Here is a 20,768-nt window from a genome sequence, read left to right as displayed (position 1 = left end):
TTTTGAGTAGTATTCTGTTATTAGCTTCTGTTTTAAATTTTTGGAGTTGTAATGTTTATGTTTGTGTGTGTTTGCTGTTCAGGTTTCTTCATTCGACCGTTTTATAAGATGATGCTGGGCAAACAGATCACACTGAATGACATGGAGTCAGTGGTGCGTTAACACACACACACACACACACACACACACACACACACACACACACACACACACTAATTTAGGAACACTTATTGTTAAAGCAATGTCAAAGGTTTAAATTTTGCAAGTCACATAAAGTCTAACAGTTGAGTTTTACCATTTTTATCAACATTTTTTTAGTCGATCTCTAGATCCGACGAGAACACTTTTAGCTTAGCTTAGCATAAATCATTGAATCGGATTAGACTGTTATGCATCTTACTTGACAATTTCAAAAATAAAATCTTTCTATTTAAAGCTTGACTCTTCTGTAGTTACATCATGTACTAAGACCAATGGTAAAGCTGCTATTTTTTTTGGTCAATATGGATAGGAACTATACTCTTATTCTGCTGTAACAATCAAATAACTAACCATGGCTGCAGCTGGCACAATGACTTTACACAGTGACTGAAAATAGGTAGGTAACGGTGCTGATGTTTGGACCGTAACAGTGCTGAATCATTGCTACAGAATAGTCAAGCTTCAAATAGTAAAATTTGAGATCATGAATGAAATGCTAATGGTCTAATCCAATTTAATGATCTATGCTAAGCTAAGCTAAAATTGCTCCTGCCGACGATAGACTTAATGGATTCAAAATTAGAAGTCTTGACTGTTTAACTTTGGGGAAGTTGTAAAATGAGTCTATTTACAAATTATTTCTTCAAGAGAGACTTAACACTATTAACGCAATGAAAAAAAACTTTTATGAAATGTTTAAATGTGTCTATTAGGATGAGTTAATGCTTGTTATTTTCTGATTTGTGTTCACCATGTAGGACAGCGAATACTACAACTCCCTGAAGTGGATTCTGGAAAACGATCCCACAGAATTAGACTTACGGTTCTGTATTGATGAGGACAACTTTGGACAGGTAATATTAATCTAATGTTGTTAAATAGACAGTATTGGCCAAATGTGATGTGTGGACTACATAAAGAGTACTTTATTCATATGTATCGCATAGTTGTGCTTAAGGAGTGTGAAACATTTATATGTTCTCCCAATTCATTTGGATAATTTGTAATATTGCAAGAAAACATTATTAACGTCTGCTACCAATAAAATATTTGATTGTGCTCTGATTTCTCAGTGGGAATATTGGATGGACAGGACAAACACCAAAACAAAAATATAAAAGTTTTTTTCTTGCTAACAAGTAAAACATACAGTAGGTTAACAGAGGCCAAAATGTGTCAGCATTGTTTCATTCATTCATTTTCTTTTTGGCTTAGTCCCTTTGTTAATCTGGGGTTGCCACATCGGAATGAACCGCTAACTTATCCAGCATAAGTTTTACGCAGGGGATGCCCTTCCAGCTGCATCCCATCACTGAGAAACACCTATACACTTTCATACACTACGGACAATTTAGCTTACCCAATTCACCTATCGCACATGTCTTTGGACTGTGGGAGAAACCGGAGCACCTGGAAGAAAACCAACATGGAGAGAATATACAAACTCCACACGGAAATGCCAACTGACCCAGCAAAGGCTCGAACCTTCTTGCTGTGAGGCGAATGTGCTACCCACTGCGCCACCGTGATGCCTTAAGTTAACTTATTAGTTTTTACAAATTTAAATGAATTGAACATTAAACAATTAAGTTGTCTCAAAAAACCCTCAAGGATTGTTTGGGATTGACACCCAGCATTGTTTTAATTAAGCATATTTAATTGGTAGCATATTTAATTTGTACACAGAACTATATTTACAACCAAAATTGGCTCATCTTTTATTTAACCCTTTAAATCACCATTTATTTACTTAAAGCTGCATTATATTCCACATACCGAAGGTAGATTATTAGTTTTGCATGACACATTATCATTTTTTAACGGTCTAAATATAATTACCTTATTTAATATATTTTTCATTTTCTTTGGAATGTTTATGTGCAGAACTGTCTTAACTGTCTTAATGTATTTTACACAAGAAATATTATTTTATTACTGTTATTATTTATTTTTGCATGTGTTTGTTTTTGTATGGCTCTGTCGGGATAGGGTGGGTGTTCTTTGGTTGGTATTTGGTTACTAATGCATTATATATGCATCACATTTTTTTCTTAACGTTTTGAAACAATAAAAGTATTATTTTAAATAATTACCTTGAATAAAATGTAGCTTTTACACACATACTCAGTATACACATACAAAACAAACTGATAGCCATACCAACACACCCATGTAAATATAATGAAATTATCAGAGTTCTTTCTGTGCTCAAAAGCAGAACCTGTGAAAATGTGACACAAAATTACAAATTTTACATTAAAAGGTTTTCAAATCTAAGCTTTGCCTATTAACAAAGAGTGCCTGTTTTTTTTACTGAAATGGCTCTGAGAATAAATATACTTTGTCCTGAAGGGCCTGCAATACTTTTTTTTTATCTGGTATTAAATAGGTTACTGAAGTCTGTCCCAGATCAGCCGAGATTATACTGTGATCAATATGTACTTTGTGTATTTTTTTTTAAACATATTGCCCAGTCCCATATTTTATGAACTGCACTGTAATCTAACTGTAGATTGCCTTTATTTGCTTGCTTATTGTCTGTTAATTCAAGCAAGTTAAGCTTTATATTTAATATATTAGTTTATTTATTTTATATTCATAATTTTTTTTACATTTAGAACAAAAATAAATATGTATATATATAATCGTTTAATCAAATGTATGTGTCATATAAACATACTGTGCAAAATTCCTCTTCAAACATCACTTTTAACCATTACTGTGTTTCTTTTTATTAGTTTTAAGCCATTTTAAATATTTTAGAATCTGCTATTGAGTACATGCATTTATTTTGACCATGCATTTTTATATTAATAGACATATCAGGTAGATTTGAAGCCAAGCGGATCAGACATGGTTGTAACCAACGACAACAAGAAGGAATACATCGAGTGAGTGTTTGTTTCTCTTACTCCATATGCAAAACCCTACAAATGGTATACATTATGTTTTATGAACAATATCCTTTTGTGACTCTGTACAGTCTGGTGATTCAGTGGAGGTTTGTGAACAGGGTCCAGAAACAGATGAACGCCTTTTTGGAAGTACGTGATCAGTTAAACAGTTTCCTGTAGTTCTAGCTGTTGCCACTAGGTGGAGGCAGAAGTTTGATTAACAGTAATAACAGCATTCCAGTGTGATATAATGATCATGTCTTATATCTGCTCAACAGGGCTTCACTGAACTCATTCCCATCGACTTAATAAAGATTTTTGATGAAAACGAACTGGAGGTATTGGCTTCCCACATTATACTCTGCTGTTTTTATTTTTAAAAAATAATCCTTTATAGCTAACACACTTATCAAAGTGTCTCTGTTTTGTTGAATGAATCAGCTCTTCACTCATGCATTTCTCTCTGAGCTGGTGTTTGCACAGGGAGTGAACATCACACTTAAATTCATCGTTGCAGCAGATAATAAATAGATAAAAGATAAAACCATATACTGTGGGCTCAGTCTGACAGCCAGTAGAGAGTCTGCTGTATTATTTATAATGCAGTGTATTTGCTGCATGATTTCAGCAGAGTGAAACTGTTTTTGGAATACCTGATTTATATACAACATTTAAGTGTTTGACACGTGTGTTTGTTTGGTTATTGGGGGAAGGGCTGCCTTTTTGTTTGCGTGTTTGTTTTTTTTTGGGGATTTTTTTGTTTGTTTTTTGTATTTGGTTTAGCTGTTTTGGGGGTTATTTTGTGGTGGGGTGGGGGTGTATTTTTGTGTGATTTGTTTGTGTTTTTACTTTTTAGGGAGTAGTTGTTTTTTATGGGAAAGATGTTTTGTTTTTTGTTTTTGCATTTTGTTTTTATGGAGTTGTTTTTTTGGGTGGGCTGTTTTGTTTAGTTTTTTCAGGAGGTTTTTTGTGTTGTTTATGTGTGTCTGTGTTTTTTAATGATTTTTTTAAATTTTTTTTTTATTGGGGCTTTGTGTTTTGGGCTTTATTTTCATTTTTTTTAATGGTCAGACTACCAGCATGTGTAAGCTCTTTAGTTATGTAGTAGTTTTAAAATCAAATTCACAAGAAGGGCATAACATTTGTACAGCACAATCTTATTATTATTCATATTATTATTAGATTTGCTTGCCATCAATAGTTGAACGTTACAACTTCTGCGAATGGGGTGAATGTGCTAGCTCAAATTTAGGTATAGAAACACAAATTCATAAAGACTATTTAGTTTCTGTTCATTACTTTCCTAATGCATGACAATATAATATTTACTTTTAAGTTATTGACCGATTATTAAAATTTAAAAAAAATAATAATAATATACAGTGCTCAGCTTTTATAAGTACACCCCCCACAAATCTCTCATTTAAAATAATATTATCTATAAGATGATTTACAATATTATATTTGTGCATATATATTATTCAGTCTAATACCAAATCTGGAGCTAATCTAACAAAATAACCTACGTTAAGGGTTAAAAAAGTAGCTCAAATTTGTATGTGAGGGAAAAATATTAAATAACATTTTAAAAAATAGCAAAAACCAAAAGAAACTAAAAATATATATAAACCTTTGTCGGAATGTGGGTTGTACTTTTGTTTTGTAATATTTTGCATGAATGTTCGGTGACTAAAATAATATTTTAATAAATATATCTGTTTAATAAATCTGTTTTGTTTAAATGCACCAAAATATATTACCCATATTATCAAAAAATGGATACAAATATTAATTTTCAAAATGGGGTGTACTCATTTATGCTGAGCACTGTACATTCAGCATGGATGTAGGGAATATAGGGTGATCTAGAGGATGATGAGTGTAAAGTTAATAATAATGTGTGTAATATTGTCTGTTTCTCCAGCTGTTGATGTGTGGTCTGGGAGATGTGGACGTCAATGACTGGAGGCAACACACTGTCTATAAGAACGGCTACTGTCCAAATCACCCCGTCATCCAGTGGTTCTGGAAGGCAAGTACAAGCGTTAAGAATCTGTGTGTTTTGTATGCATCATAAGTTTAGACGCAATCATTCTGTATTAGTATGGTATTATGCATTTATAAAGAGACAGTTCACCCCAAAATAAATAATGTCACTGTTGACACCGTATAAATCGTTATAAACCTGTTTGAATTTCTTCTGAAAGACCCAAAAGAAGATATTTTTGGAAACTGGTAACCATTTACTTACATAGAAGGACTAAATATATTATCAGTCAATGGTTACAGGTTTCCAGCTTTCTTCAGAATATCTTTGGTTGTGTTTGACAGTAGAAAGAAACTGAATGGTGAAAAGGCAATGGTGAGGAAAATATAACAGAATTTTCATTTTTAGTGAACTCGCAAATTTTAGTTTTGTTCCTTCATTATCTGATTTTTATGATTTATTCTATGCATCACAAACTGAAATGCATTGAGGATTACAATAAATGTTTTTTTTTCCTTAAGATTTGTATATAGCCAAATTCTCTACTTTTAATTTGAGGCATTGGAACAGAATCCATTAGGTTTAAAAATGTTACATTTCAATTTTTCTATATTACATAATACATTAAAAACAACCACCAGTTGTTCATAAACAGCCAAAGTGCTTCATAAAGTCTAGATGAACTAAATAAATCATAAAAAAACAGTATATCGTATTGAAAAACTCAACTCGTGAGACGTGAACTCAATCAAATGTATTCAAACTTATGCATGCGTGCGTGCGTGTGTGTGACCTCCAGCCCAGTGCACTGATCAAAGTCTGTTTGATGTGAGGCTCATCCAGTGTTTGCTGTGATGAAAGAGGCATTAGCAACTCCTTATCAGCGTCTGAAGCCTGAGCTGCTCTTTCCACATATATATATATATATATATATATATATATATATATATATATATATATATATATATATATGCACATTTATATATGCAAAACATAAAACAGGATCTTTAAATCACACTCAATGGAGATCTTTTCTTCTTAACATAAGATAGGTGTCGATTCAAAATTCCAACAAAATCTAACTTTTTCCAATCTTATCTTCATGAATTCAAGTCCTCTCTAATTAAAAATAGGGCATAGAAGTAGCAAAAATGATTCTGCATTTTTTTTTTCCTGAATTTTAGTTCACACTACTTGTTTGCGCTCCTGAATTGCTAGAATGTTCCACAATTTGAAATATTTAGGATTTGACACTTTTCTCCATATACACTACCTAACAAAAGTTAATCCCAGTTGTAAGAGCAACAAATAATACCTTCTAGTTGATCCCTTGGAAAAGTAGCAGAAGGTCGATTTTTCTGATCAATCACAAATACTGCAGAAGACCTATTGGAGCCTGCATGGACCTAAGATTCTCACAGTTTGGTGAAAGTTTGGTGAAGGAAAATTCATGGTTTGGGATTACATTCAGTGTTGGGGCATGTGAGAGATCTGCAGAGTGGATGGCAACATCAACAGCCTGAGGTATCAAGACATTTGTGCTGCCATTACATTACAAACCACAGGAGAGGGCAAATTCTTCAGCAGGATAGCGCTGCTCCTCATATTTCAGCCTCCACATCAAAGTTCCTGAAAGAAAAAAGGTTAAGATGCTCCAGGATTGGCCAGCCCAGTCACCAGACATGAACATTACTGAGCATGTCTGGGGTAAGATGGAGGCATTGAAGATGATTCCAAAGAATCTTGATGAACTCTGGGAGTCCTGCAAGAACACTTTTTTGCAATTCCAGATGACTTTATTAATAAGTGATTTGAGTCATTGCAGAGATGTATGGATGCAGCCGTCCAAGCTCATGGGAGTCATACACAATATTAACACTAATACTAGAGGCCTATGTCTTTAATAGAAGCCACTTCTAATACCAAATGATCAACTACAAGTCAAGTTATTGTTTGTTGTTCCAAAAACTTGGGTAGGCGACAAGACTTTTGTCAAGTAATATATATGTTAAGCTGCAATCTACATGGTAAAAGTGCTATAGAAGTAATAAATACATTTTACAATAGAATATGAAGGTTTTTATATTGACACTCGAGAATGTTTATCTAAATGCAGTGCATGTGTATTGTGGCTGTTTTGAGTACATTAAGTAGAAAGCTTTATGTCAATGATTTTTTTTATTGATGGTTATTTAAACGTGAATCTACTGTATGTATTTCTTCAAAAGTTCAACACTGTTTTGTCTATGTAATAATTTTAAGCTCATTGACTGCTAGTTAGTGGTATAACTGTATTTCTCTTATGGTCTCCATTAGGCTGTGTTGTTAATGGATGCAGAAAAGCGCATCAGGCTTCTACAGTTTGTCACTGGAACATCCAGAGTGCCAATGAACGGCTTTGCTGAACTCTACGGTAAAACTCTACATACACTGCCACATATATGTATAGTAGATATGCCCTGGCTAATATGTCATATATTCCAGTCATTTTCAAACATCAAAAATGTTTTCAGATATTGTCAAAATCTCAATCCATTAATGATGTATGGTTTGTTAAGATACATCTGCTTGAAAATCCGGAATCTGAGGCTTAAAATAAAAGAGAAAATCCCCTTTAAAATTGTCCAAATGAAGTTGATAGCAAAGCATATTACTAACTAAAAATTAAGTTTCAGTATATTTATAATATAATAACAGAAAAAAGCTCTATGTATACAAAAAAAATGACTAATAAGTATATATCATTTATAACATGCATAAATATGTTCTAGTATATTGTGGAAAACTAAAATGATCATTCAGAAAACATCACTATTAGTACTGCAACTAGAGTCATTTCCCTTGGCAATGTCATGAAGACGGTCTGTTTGTAGCATCTTGGCGTTCCCATTTGAGACCTATAGAACAAGTTTGCCCCTTTTCTAATTGGTTCTTGACAAGTCATGTGGTCTATTGCAGGTTCCAATGGGCCGCAGTTGTTTACTATTGAGCAGTGGGGAACTCCTGACAAACTCCCTCGGGCTCACACCTGGTAAGACCTGTAGGGTTTCAACACTTTATTCATGTAAACATCATTATAGGTTATCTTAAACTCTCTGGGAGATTTTAATGTATTATATAGTATTAAAATAATTGTTTTTATTTGGCGCATTTACAAAGAGAATATTCTACTGTATTTAACAAAAACCTGTTGTGAGTTATCTTTCCCTTTGTATTTTTAAAATAAGGTAAAAACTCAAGTTAAAGATTAAAAGAGCATTTGTAGTTGAAACAATAGATACTCTATCTTGTCAATATCATTTTGATTTGATCAGAAAAAAGTCAGAAAATAAGTTCAAATTTTTAGAAGTCAGAAAAAAGTTCACATTTTTACAAGGTTGCCACGCTTCTTGAAAGTACTTAAAAGTACCTACATTTCAGACATATGGATATAAGGCCTGGAACGTACTTAAAAATAGAGGTCCTTGACAGTGCTTGAATTAAATTTGAAATTAAATTTATTTATGATTTATTCAAGAACTGGACTCAATTGTCAAAAGCAGAATGAAAAAATGACATAAAATGCACATATTAATGTTTCTGTAACTGCAGATGAACATAACCAGTATTGAATTCAACAAATTTTATTAAAGTTCTTTCAAAATGACTTTTTAAAACGGATAAAAAATTATGTGCAAGTGAATTAAGTGCAGTGAGGACTTTTATGCTGCTACATATGCTCGGATGTGAATTACAAAGGTTCTTGATTTAAAAATAAATAGTGCTTTAAAAGTCATTGAATCTGGTGAAAAAAGTTAAATTTTTTTGAAGTCAGAAATAAAGTTCCCATTTTTAGAAGTCAGAAATAAAGTTCCCATTTTTAGAAGTCAGAAATAAAGTTCCCATTTTTAGAAGTCAGGAAAAAAAATATTTTAGAAGTCAGGAAATAGCCAAAAGTTTTTGAAAAAACAGAACATTTTTAAAAGTCAGAAAAAAATTCACATTAAAAGGTCAGAAAAAGTCAAAAGATAAGTTAAAAATTTTAAGTCAGAAAAAAATATTCGGTTACACTTTATTTTGTGTTACTGCTCCTTCAACAGATATTAAATGACTATAAGAAACTTTGCATGTACGTGTCAACCTAGGCTAACCCTAACCCCAACTTAACAGTCTACTTATAATTTAATGAGAATTAGATGGAATGTATGCAATGTAACTTAATTCATCAAATGAACCATCAAAATAAAGTGTAACCAACAGTTCACATTTTTAGAAGTCAGAAATAAAGTTCCCATTTTTAGAAGTCAGAAATAAAGTTCCCATTTTTAGAAGTCAGGAAAAAAAATATTTTAGAAGTCAGGAAATAGCCAAAAGTTTTTGAAAAAACAGAACATTTTTAAAAGTCAGAAAAAAATTCACATTAAAAGGTCAGAAAAAGTCAAAAGATAAGTTAAAAATTTTAAGTCAGAAAAAAATATTCGGTTACACTTTATTTTGTGTTACTGCTCCTTCAACAGATATTAAATGACTATAAGAAACTTTGCATGTACGTGTCAACCTAGGCTAACCCTAACCCCAACTTAACAGTCTACTTATAATTTAATGAGAATTAGATGGAATGTATGCAATGTAACTTAATTCATCAAATGAACCATCAAAATAAAGTGTAACCAACAGTTCACATTTTTAGAAGTCAGAAAAAATACTTACAAGAAGTCGGAAAGAAAAGTTAAAATTTTAGAAGTTAGGATTATTATTTTTTTTCATTTTTAGAATCAGAAAGAGTCAAGTCAGAAATGAAATTCACATTTTTAGAAGTCAGAAAAAAATATTTGCGTTTTTAGAAGTCATTAAAAGAGTTAAGTTAGAAAAAAAAAGTAAAAAAATTAAACTTTTAATACTTTTAATACAAATTTTATAAATCAGAATTGTAAAATATTACATTTTAATTGTGAGATAAAAACCTTTTTTTCTCACAATATTTCATTACAAATTGTACATACATAATACATTTAGTATTTGTTATTCCATGCTGGCTTTCACAGATTTACTACTGCTAATGCGCTGAATGCGTTTTTGAACAATTCCATTTTCTCCCCATTCAGCTTTAATCGCTTGGACCTCCCAATGTACGAAACGTTTGAAGACCTGCGAGAAAAGCTTCTGATGGCGGTGGAAAACGCTCAAGGCTTTGAGGGCGTCGACTAAAGAACCCCCCTCCCCTGTTTTATATACCTGATCTCCTAATGCAACCGACGAGCAAAGACATGTACAACACACACATATCTAAACTCACATACACACTCTCTGTTTCTCGAGTTGCCATTGTACAGCCAGATTGCAGCAGCCGCAGGTGTGTGTGATGTCAGCAGTATATGCATGTATCTGTCTAGCTGGAACGGCATTAGCTGTCAACCCTGTCAAACAAACAGTCCTGCAGTACGTCAAGATCTTTCCTGACAAAATCACAATCTTTCCTGACATGTTTTATTTTTAAATTCAGCTATGGATTCTAAACTCCAGTATTCGAAGCCTCCAGTGGATGTGGCCTCAGAATGGGCGTGGCCTTGATCCAGCATTAAAAAACACCCTTTTTTGCATTACGTTCAGCAAAGTGGCAACAACGAACTCTTTTATCAGGTTTAACTAACACCAGATTACCTTAGGAATGACAGCCAGGATGAAGGTCCCAATCCTCATCCTCCCTTATCCCACAAAATACGCCAAGTTTCCTTCCTTCCTTGGTCGAGGATTATTTTTTTATCGTCTTTCGCAATGCCAAGAAGCAAGCAGTTGTTTTTAATAGTTTATTATTCTCGCTGTTATTATAATTATCTTACAGAGTAAACGGATATTTGTACCAACAATGTGGTTTACTATTTTAAACGACAACATTATCAGAAATGCATCAGTGGCCTGGCTATATTCAAAATTCATATCATCGTGGGTAAAAAAACAAAAAAGACAAAAAAAAAAAAACATGATCGACATGATTATTGTATTGCTATGAAAACTGGCATGCACATGTATCTTGTGTTTCAATATGATTGCGTAGTAATTCTAAAGCTATTCTTCTCAGTTCAGAGCAAAGATCGGCAAAGTGGTTTTGTCGGAGAGGGTTTTCTTCAATTGAAAAAGTATTGTTCTTATCTTTATTATGATTATACCTGTTCATAATGCTGTAAATGAGTTTTGTTTCTGGGAAAGAAGCGGTTGGACTCTTTTACTGTACGTGTTTGAAGTATTAAAGAACGACACAGAGTGAAGCTATCTTAAAAAAAGCGCTGTGATTCAACACTGCAAGTCTTGTAGACTTTCAGGTCGTAAACTTTCCTTCTTTCGGTCTTTCTTTCTTTCTTTGTTTCTTTTAACACCACTGTACCTAAAAGGGCACTTTATTGATCACACACTAGGGTCATAACACATATATATTTGTGAACTTGAATGTGATTATCTTTTTTTTTCTTATATAAGCACTCATTCACCTGGTGCAATATCTATTGTTTATAATCGGCCTGCTGCTAACATATCAGATTACAGCTCGTCCCTACAGCAGATCTGGAGTCACTCTGCTTCAGTATGAACCTGAAGTCATTTTGGTTCTTCAGTGTGAATTTGCAGTCACGATGATGCTTCAGTTTGAATCTAGAATCACTTATTGTTCATCAATGTGAAACTGGAGTCTCTCTGGTTCTTTAGTGTGAATCTAGAATCACTTTTTGTTCATCATTGTGAATCTAGAGCCTCTCTGGTTCTGCAGTGTAAATCTACAGTGACTTTAGTTCATCAGTGTGAATCTGGAGTCTCTTTGAGTCTTCAGTGTGAATCAATCTAGAATCACTTTGGTTCATCAATGTGAATCTGGAGTCTCTCTGGTTCTTTAACCAGGATCTAGAATCACTTTGTTTCATCAACTCAAATCCAGAGTCTTTGTTTTGTGTGTGTGTGTGTGTGTGCGTGTGTGCGTGCGTGCGTGCGTGCGTGTGTAAATTTAGAATCACTTTGATTTATCATTGTAAATCTGGAGTCTCTGGTCATTTAGTGTGAATCTAGAATCACTTTTTTTTTCATCAATGTGAAGCTGGAGTCTCTGGTTTTTTAATCAGGATCTAGAATCACTTTGTTTCATCAACTTGAATCCGGAGTCTTTGGTTTTTTAGTGTGAATCTAGAATCACTTTGGTTCATCATTGTGAATCTGGAGTCTCCAGTTCTTTAGTGTGAATCTAGAATCACATTGGTTCATCGTTGTGAATCTGGAGTCTCCAGGTCTTTAGTGTAAATCTAGAATCACTTTGGGTCATCATTGTGAATCTGGAGTCTTCATTTCTTTAGTGTGAATCTAGAATCATTCTTTGTTCATCAATGTGAATCGGGAGTCTCTCTGGTTCTTTAATGGGGATCTAGAATCACTTTGGTTCATCAACTCGAATCTAGAGTCTCTAGTTCTTTAGTGTAAATCTATAATCACTTTGGTTCATCAATCTGGAGTCTCACAGGTTTTTTATTGTGAATCTGGAGTCTCACAGGTTCTTTATTGTGAATCTAGAATCACTTTGGCTTATCGATGTGAATCCATAGTTGCTCTAGATTCAGAGGGACTTCAGATTCACACTAAAGAACCAGAGTGACTGGTTTTTCAATGCGAATCTAGAGTCACTCTGATTCTACTTTGTGAATCCAGAGTCGCTTTTATTCATCAATGTGAATCAAGATTTGCTCTGGTTTTTCATTGTGAATTTGGAATCTGTAGGAACAATCTGTAGGACTTAAATCTTTTTTTCGTTTTTCTTTTCCTGACTTTTATCTGTACGCCTCCCCACTCACACTTTTCGGGCCGCTGTGGCTCTGTAGGTTTGTGATAATATTATGATTATTGTTATTGTTATAAATTACCCTTCCTCTTTTGTAGAGACAGTTCTTTTTTATTGATGAGGAACATTTACTGTCTGGTTCCTGCTCAACACAAGATCTTGCGATTCGTATAACTTGGTTCAAAATAAACTGATAAATGGTATTTCAGTGTGGTGGTGTTTTACTCAATAGCCTCAATGTCATAAAATGTATGGAATGCAATTAGTGGCTCATTGTATTTTGAATTCTGTAAATTTAACCAAGATTATACATTTCCCCAAAGAGCTATTCAAGGTTTGAAGTCTAAAATGACGATTGACATAAACAGTTCTGTCATTTACTGGATTGCCTAAAGCCAACAAAAAAAAGCAAACACTTTTTTTTGTGTTATATCGTGTGGGTTTTCTTTTTTTTACAAATATACACCGCTACACCATATATTGATTCGACCTGTGTCAAAGTCAGCAGAGCTAACAGAGTGGAATCTGGCAACCATTCAGTCTTTTCAAATCTAGTTCAAGGATTTCAGTTCACTGAATTTTTTATACTTCCTATGCCTAAACATTGCAAGCCAAAAAATACAACAACATATAACTGTACGTTATGAAGACAAAAAAAAAACTGTCAGATTGGTAATTTATAAGTAATGTTTCTGATTTGTGGTCATACCATGAGGCTGTTAAATTCTTGTTTCTAATTGGCTGATGAACATTCTACAGTAATTTTCAGATAAATGCACAGCTAATGTAGTTTCAGGTAAGGATTGACTAAATAACAGCTTTGTGCTGTGGCCACTTCGGTGTGCATTATTTTATTATATTGACCATTATTTTATTATTGACCTGTGGTCAATTATTCCTTATAATTGTACAAAAAATGTTTCTTAATTATTTCTGATTTGATACCATAGACGTTGTTTTATAAAGGTATCATTTTAAATTATAATTTGTACAAGTTATAATTAAAATGATAAGTCAATTAAAAAGTAATCATTTATTTCTAAAAGCCAATTATGCTCAAAAGACTGTTATTATTCTTTATTTAAGAAACAATATTTTGAAAAATCATTACAATTGTAAATATTAATATATTTTAAATAAAATGATTCTATAAATGATTACATTACTATTATGTGTAGGAACGGGAAGTCTTTGTGTGTGTGTTGCGTGCATGTGTTATGGAGATGCCAAAATAATGTAAATAAAGTTCTTGTGCATTTCATATAACAAATATTTTACACTAGTAACTTCATGTTATTTACGCTTAATTTTAGTTCTATTGTAAATATTTGTATATGCTGCTATATGCTATGCTGCAGGTTTGAAAATGTTTTTTTTTTTTAAATTAAAAATTCAACAGAACTTTTTATAAAATGATTCTATAAATGATTTTATTACAGTATGTGTAGGAACAGGAAGTCGTGTTTGTTTCTGTGAGAGAGAGATGGAGATGACAAAATAATGTAAATAATTTTTTCGTTTATTTCATGGTAAAATCTAGTAACTGCATGTTAATTACCCTTTTTTTTTTATTAATATGCATTATACATTTTCTCAGGAAGTTAATATTTAGCTGCACCATACTGGTGTTTCTTAACATCTTGTTTTTAAGAAGTGGGTTGTTAGCCCAATGCTCAACCCCCAACCTAGAATAATTTTAATTTTAATAAATTGTAAATAATGATTGTTTATGCTGCTATACATTTGTTTTAAAATATATACAATATTATTTCTGATGAATGCAGTAGTTCAGGTTACTTTATTCTTTTTTTTACACTTTATTTATACTTTATACTTTATTTTTGTTTCTGATTAGACATCATGTTGCGTGCATGCATGTGTTATGGAAATGCCAATATAATGTAAACAATTAGCTTGTGTATTTCATATAACAAATATTTTATGCTAGTGACTACATGTTAAATATACATTTTTAAAACGAATATGCGTTGTCATTTAGTTCTATTGTAAATAATATTTATATGCCACTATGTTGGCTTGAGAGTATTTTTCTTAGAACATTTTTATAAAACTGAACTTTTTATAAAATGATTATAAACATGATTATATTATTTTTATGTGCAGGAACAGTCTTTCTTGTGTGTTATGGAGATGCCAAAAAAATGGAAACAGTTTTCTTGAGTATTTCAAATTACAAATGTGTTACACTAATAACAGCATTTTAACTACACTTTTTAAATGAATATGCATTATATGTCATTTGATTTCTACACTGTAAAAAAAAAATGCTGGGTTCCACACAATTCCTTCACGTTGTACCAACACGAATTGATTAGGTAAATTGTTTTTACAAATAAGTTGATTGAACATAAAACAATTAAGTTGTCACCAAACAACCTTAGGAATTGTGTTGGTTTAACTTATTTTAAATAGGTCATTTGAACAAGCAGGAAAAAGTCATTATTTTACTGATATATTATAAATAATATTTGTATATGATGCTATACGTTGGTTTCAAAAACGTTTCTTAATTCTGACGAATGCAATAGGACAGGTCCTGCGGTGAAGGAAACTCAGTTCATTCACACATGCAATCGGACGGCTATCAGATCCAAGGACAAGCAAATAGAAGCGGCCGGCTGTCCTGGACACTTTATCAAGTGCTCTCTTTCTGCAATCACAAACAAGTCCAACTCCAAACTCACCCACATCAAACAGCTCTGGATTCAGAGAACGAGCCCAAACACTGCCGCAATCTAATCCAGGCCACAACTTCAACACAAACCGGTAACATATTTGTCAACACTTCTCAGAAAAAAAAGTTAACTTACTCTTTTGAGGATTTGAATGGAATCACTGCTGATTTTTTTTGTCTTTTTTTTTTGCACCCTTCTGAAATTTCAAGGCATAGAAACTTAATGAGTTGTGTTTAATAACTAATGTCATGTCTAAATGAAATTGTGTTTGATTTCAGGTGATCCGACCTTTATTTATATCTATAACTTTGGTTAATCAAATCTGACTTTTAGAGGAATTGTGCTTTTCAAATGTTTTTTTTTTTCTGAAGTTTGAGTTCGTGACCTCGTCCTCTCTTCACTGCCGATCAATATTTCTGTAAGCTTATCGCAAAACTGTTTGACTAAACCCCCTCTTGGTACATATATGGAGGTTAAAGGAGAGCAGGTTGACCAGTCATGGCAAACTCTCCTCTGGACTGGACTTGTTTCTTGTTTTCTAGCAGACGGACGAGGTTATGAGAGCGTGTGAGTGTGCTGTGGAGAACAGAGTTTGTAGTTGGTGGATGGTCTGTTTTATGTTTCTTTTTTCAGTGATGAAAAAACATGAAGATCTGGCATATTTACTGAACTTGGTCTGTGGTAAGTCACCCGTTCACAAATAAACATGAGAATTTATGTTATTTTTAATTGTCAAAATATCTATCATATATTTGGGGAAAAAATTCTATTAAATTTAATAAACAAAATTATTCTGAAATCTTTTTTTTATAGCTTTTTATGAGTTATACTTAAAATAAAATCCAGTATTTGTACAAGATTTTGAGTTTATTAACCTCTATGATGGATTAAAAAACACCAAAAAAGTGATAGATATTAATGCTTTCATTTATTAGCATTGCATTAACAGAATTAAATTCCTTTTTTAAAATGTCTTTTTAGTTTTTTAAAATGATTTCAGTTTTACTTTTTATGCATTAATCTAAACAAAAAAACATGTCTTGAGATAAAATACATTAAATATATTTTTAAATATATAATAATAATAATAAATTAAAGCTTGTTTTTAGATTTTAAGTTAACATTAATAATTATTAGTTTGTTTTAGTAGCAATAACTGCATGAAAGAAGTTTAAAAATTATTTTTAATAGTTTAATTAATACTAGTTAACAAATACTAGTTAATAAATACTTAAGTATTTATTAGGTTAATAAATTATTAAGAAAAATAAAAGCTTGTTTTACCTTTTAATTAAGAATTAAAGTTAAAGTTTATTATTATTATTATTATTAGTATAGTTTGTTTTAGTACTAAAAACGGCATGAAAGCACTTTAAAATGATTTTTTGTTAATATTAACTTAGTTTTTAATTAATTTTTCATTAACTTATCATTAATTTATTAACTTAGTTAAATAAGAAAAGAATAAGAAAAAACTAAAAAAAAAAAACTTTAATTCATTTATTTATTTTATTTTCGGCTTAGTCGAAGTATTAATCTGGGGTCGCCACAGCAGATTGAACCGCGAACTTATCCAGTAAATGTTTTACGCAGCGGATGCCGTTCCAGGTGCAACCCAGTACTGGGAAACACCCATACATCCTTGCATTCATACACATACACTACGGTCAATTTAGTTTATTCAATTCACCTATAGCACATGTCTTTGGACTGTGGGGGAAACCAGAGCACCCGGAAGAAACCCACGCGAACACGGGGAGAACATGCAAACTCCACACAGAAATGCCAACTAACCCATCCGAGGCTTGAACCAGCGACCTTTAATCTGTGAGCTTGCAAGCTTTAATTTTATTTATTTTTCTTAATTCTTATTTAACTAAGTTAATGATTTGTTATTTACTAAGTAGTATTTATTAACTAAGTTACTATTAACTTCATACTATTTAACTTTCATCCAGTTATTAGCTTAGTCCCTTTATAAATCAGGGATAGCCACAGCAGAATGAACCGCCAACTTATCCAGCATATGTTTTATGCAGCGGAGACCCTTCCAGCTGCAACCCAACACCGGGAGGCATGCATACACTAAGGCCAATTTAGCTTACCCAATCCACCTGTACTGCATGTCTTTGAACTGTGGGGGAAACCGGAGCACCTGGAAGAAACCCACGAGAACACGCAAACTCCTCACAGAAATGCCAACTGACCCAGCCAGGGCTCAACCAGTGACCTTCTTGCTGTGAGGCGATTGTGCTACCCACTGTGCCATCATGATGCCCTTTTTTAGTAACTTTTAAGTTTTATTTTTTAAATATTAAAACTTTTGAGATATTAAAAAAAAGATAATATTAAGATATTTTTATAGTTAAAAACTGCAGAAAAGTAAACCATTATAGAATAAATTATATTTTTCTTATTTAAATGTCATCATTTTCACATAAATAGTGATCAGCATAACTGTTTTCAACAATGATAATAATAAATAAGTGATTTCTAGAGAATTATGTGACATTAAACAATACTATATTTTAAATTAGCAGTGCTTTTTTCTTATTATTAAACTCCATAATTTAGATTCCTATTGATAATATTTTTTGGAGGGTGTGGGGGGGTAAGATCATAGGTGATTGTATAAGCATTTCACTGCATATTTTACTGTGTATGTGACGTAGAATTTAAATTAGAAACTTATAAATTGGGACTAATCATTTTTTAATGCACCAAAAGAAACTTTGGTTATTTTAAACTATACAAATATTTAGCAATATTGATGTTTTAACTTCATTATTGATCAAACAAATGCAGATGTTTTTTTTTTTTTTTTGTAGAAGTAGTAATAGTAAATCTGACCTAATTAAATATTTATTTAACATCAGTTTACATATTCCAGAGTCATACTGTATACATGTGGCTGACATTAAATATTCAATGTTAAAATCTGTGAGTGATCATGAAAGCATGTAAGCGACCTTGTTTAGCTCATTTTTCTGACCTATTTTGCAGTTTGATGTAAAGTTGAAAACGCCACAAACGTCAGCTTGAAGAGGCCATCTGCACGGTTCCCGTCATCTTGCACTCCTTTGAGCGACACGTAAACAGAAGACCAGAATCGATAACACTTGCACATGACAGCTGTGTAAACCTGCGGCTGGAACAGACAAGAGCGGAAAAATCAAGTCACAGTTTATAGGTTCATTCTGAGTTCAGTGAAAAAACGACATGTAATATATAAAATGTACAGCATCTATTTTCATTCTAATAGTACCAACTTTTTCAGATAATAGTATTCTTCCATTAAGTATTAGTAGTTGAATTAGTACATCGAATCCTAGATCTCATTCTTAAGATATTAGTATATATATATTTTTTAAATGCTAGCATTTATTTACTAGATATTAGCCTAGTTTTTCTTATAAGAGGGGCCAGACAGAATCTGACTTTTTTTTTTTGCTCTTTCTGCGGAAGATTTTGTAAAAAATCTGCGGATTTATGCTAAATTATTTTGTATCATAACTAAAAACTTAATCTATGAAATAAAATAGCTTTTAAATTTTATTTAATGTTTACAATGCAAATCCATCTAGCTCCACTTATTCAGTACACAAAGCAAGTCTATCATTAAATAAATATATACTAAAATACAAAAAAATATTACTTTACAAACTGTATTGTAAATAAATCAAATTAACACTTTTATTCATTCATTCATTCATTTTCTTTTCGGCTTAGTCCCTTTATTAATCTGGGGTCGCCATAGCGGAATGAACCACTGAACGCTTTTATATTAGCCAATAATATTACTGATATTAATTCAAAAACTTAAAATTTACACACATTTACACTAGTACATAAATAGACTCAATGATGAGCTAAAAATCTGTGGATTTCTGCATGTGCAGATTCTGTGTGGACCTACTTATAAGATATTAGTAATTGAGAAATGAACAATTCAGTTTTGTATGTATTCCAGATGTGGATTATTTTAAACATAGTAGTATTTAATCCTTACATACTAACACTTATTAGTTAGTCCTACCAGTTCTTATTACATACTAGTACTTATTTATTAGTTGTTCGCACTCATTTGTTTCATTCTAGACGGTCGCTGGTTCGAGCCCCGACTAGTCCAGTTGGCATTTCTGTGGGAAGTTTGCATGTTTCTTACAGGTGCTCTGGTTTCCCCCACAGTCCAAAAGCATGTGCTAATTGAATAAGCTAAATTGGCCGTATGGTATGTGTGTGAATGTGAGAGTATGGGTGTTTCCCAGTACTGGGTTGCAGCTGGAAGGGCATCCGCAAAACATATGCTGGATAAGTTGGTGGTTCATTCAGTGTGTGCGAACCCTGATAAAAAACAGGGACTAGGCAAAGGAAAATTAATGAATGAATACTAGATACTAATTTAAAAAATGTTAAAGGATTTTTTTATATAGTTTTATATTTTTTAATTGAACTCTATTGTGGTCATTCAGACTAGTCAAATTGTTATACAAGTAAAATATTAGCAAGACAAAAAAAATTTAATAGTAATGGTCACAAAAGGTACTGTCTAATAAATGAGTACTTGTAGCCAAGCAAATAAATGACTTTTAGTATCTATAAAATAGATACTACTATTCAATTGATGCTTAATATTTTACACCTGGTCTGTAATATTTACTAGTCAGGAATTAATTTAACTAACAGAATTACTAAAATATACATTACAGTCAAAACTGAACAGTTGATCCCGAAAAACAGATTCCCACAGAAGTCAGTAAGATTTTGTTTTTACTAATAGATAGATAAAATAATTACTACTGTAAAAAGTACTGTAAAAAAATCATGGTTGCTTTAAATTTTTAAGCTTAATTAAATTAACCTTATGAGTCCATTTAACTTAAATTGTGTTAAATAACTTCAGCTTGCGTAACTTATTAAACTAAGTTAATCATGTTGAAACTTAATTTTATAAGTTGCAATGAATTAAAAATATATGCTGTCATGACTAATTATTTATTTTTTGTGTAGTCATCACTCAAATGCGGGTGTCAGTTATTATATAACAGTTATCAGTTACAATAGTTATTATTACAAAAAAAGTTATTATATATTATAATAATTATAAGTAAAGTCATTAGCAGCTTAAAATAGATATGTTTTAGTTGATGAAGTAGCTGCAGGTTTTGGCGAAAACAGGGTCAAAAACGTAAATAAGC

General features: G+C 32.1%; 1 protein-coding gene and 2 long non-coding RNA genes across 55 annotated transcripts in view; 2 read left to right on the top strand and 1 right to left on the bottom strand.

Annotated features, from left to right (window-relative positions):
* Positions 1-13,077, top strand: part of nedd4l (NEDD4 like E3 ubiquitin protein ligase) — a 152,491-nt gene extending 139,414 nt beyond the window's left edge. For 47 of the 50 annotated variants that reach the window (XM_087300874.1, XM_087300873.1, XM_087300866.1 and 44 more), the window contains 9 exons: positions 83-153; positions 960-1,055; positions 3,019-3,092; positions 3,185-3,245; positions 3,374-3,433; positions 5,020-5,127; positions 7,399-7,495; positions 8,041-8,113; positions 10,167-13,077. In XM_087300874.1, coding sequence (XP_087157000.1) covers positions 83-153; positions 960-1,055; positions 3,019-3,092; positions 3,185-3,245; positions 3,374-3,433; positions 5,020-5,127; positions 7,399-7,495; positions 8,041-8,113; positions 10,167-10,269 — 743 coding nt within the window. In that variant the 3' untranslated portion in view covers positions 10,270-13,077. Of the gene's footprint in view, positions 1-82; positions 154-959; positions 1,056-3,018; positions 3,093-3,184; positions 3,246-3,373; positions 3,434-5,019; positions 5,128-7,398; positions 7,496-8,040; positions 8,960-9,033; positions 9,313-9,450 lie in introns of those variants that run through there. The other 3 variants (XR_015520012.1, XR_015520011.1, XR_015520013.1) reach the window with 2 other exon arrangements.
* LOC141379988 (uncharacterized) overlaps positions 1-20,768 on the bottom strand; it is a 32,561-nt gene that overhangs the window by 11,286 nt on the left and 507 nt on the right. For 2 of the 4 annotated variants that reach the window (XR_015520047.1, XR_015520050.1), the window contains exon 2: positions 18,563-18,718. This is a non-coding gene — a long non-coding RNA (uncharacterized LOC141379988). Of the gene's footprint in view, positions 1-6,254; positions 6,712-15,705; positions 15,767-18,562; positions 18,719-20,768 lie in introns of those variants that run through there. The other 2 variants (XR_015520049.1, XR_015520048.1) reach the window with 2 other exon arrangements.
* On the top strand, positions 16,061-20,561 carry LOC100536431 (uncharacterized). The gene is made up of 2 exons (XR_015520044.1): positions 16,061-16,251; positions 18,574-20,561. It is a non-coding gene; the product is annotated as an uncharacterized LOC100536431 (long non-coding RNA).

This window comes from Danio rerio, chromosome 21, assembly GCF_052040795.2.
Source record: "Danio rerio strain M-AB ecotype USA chromosome 21, GRCz13ab, whole genome shotgun sequence".
NCBI lineage: Eukaryota > Metazoa > Chordata > Actinopteri > Cypriniformes > Danionidae > Danio > Danio rerio.
Note: the sequence above shows the minus strand (reverse complement) of the source record. Positions and strands in the feature narration are given on the sequence as shown.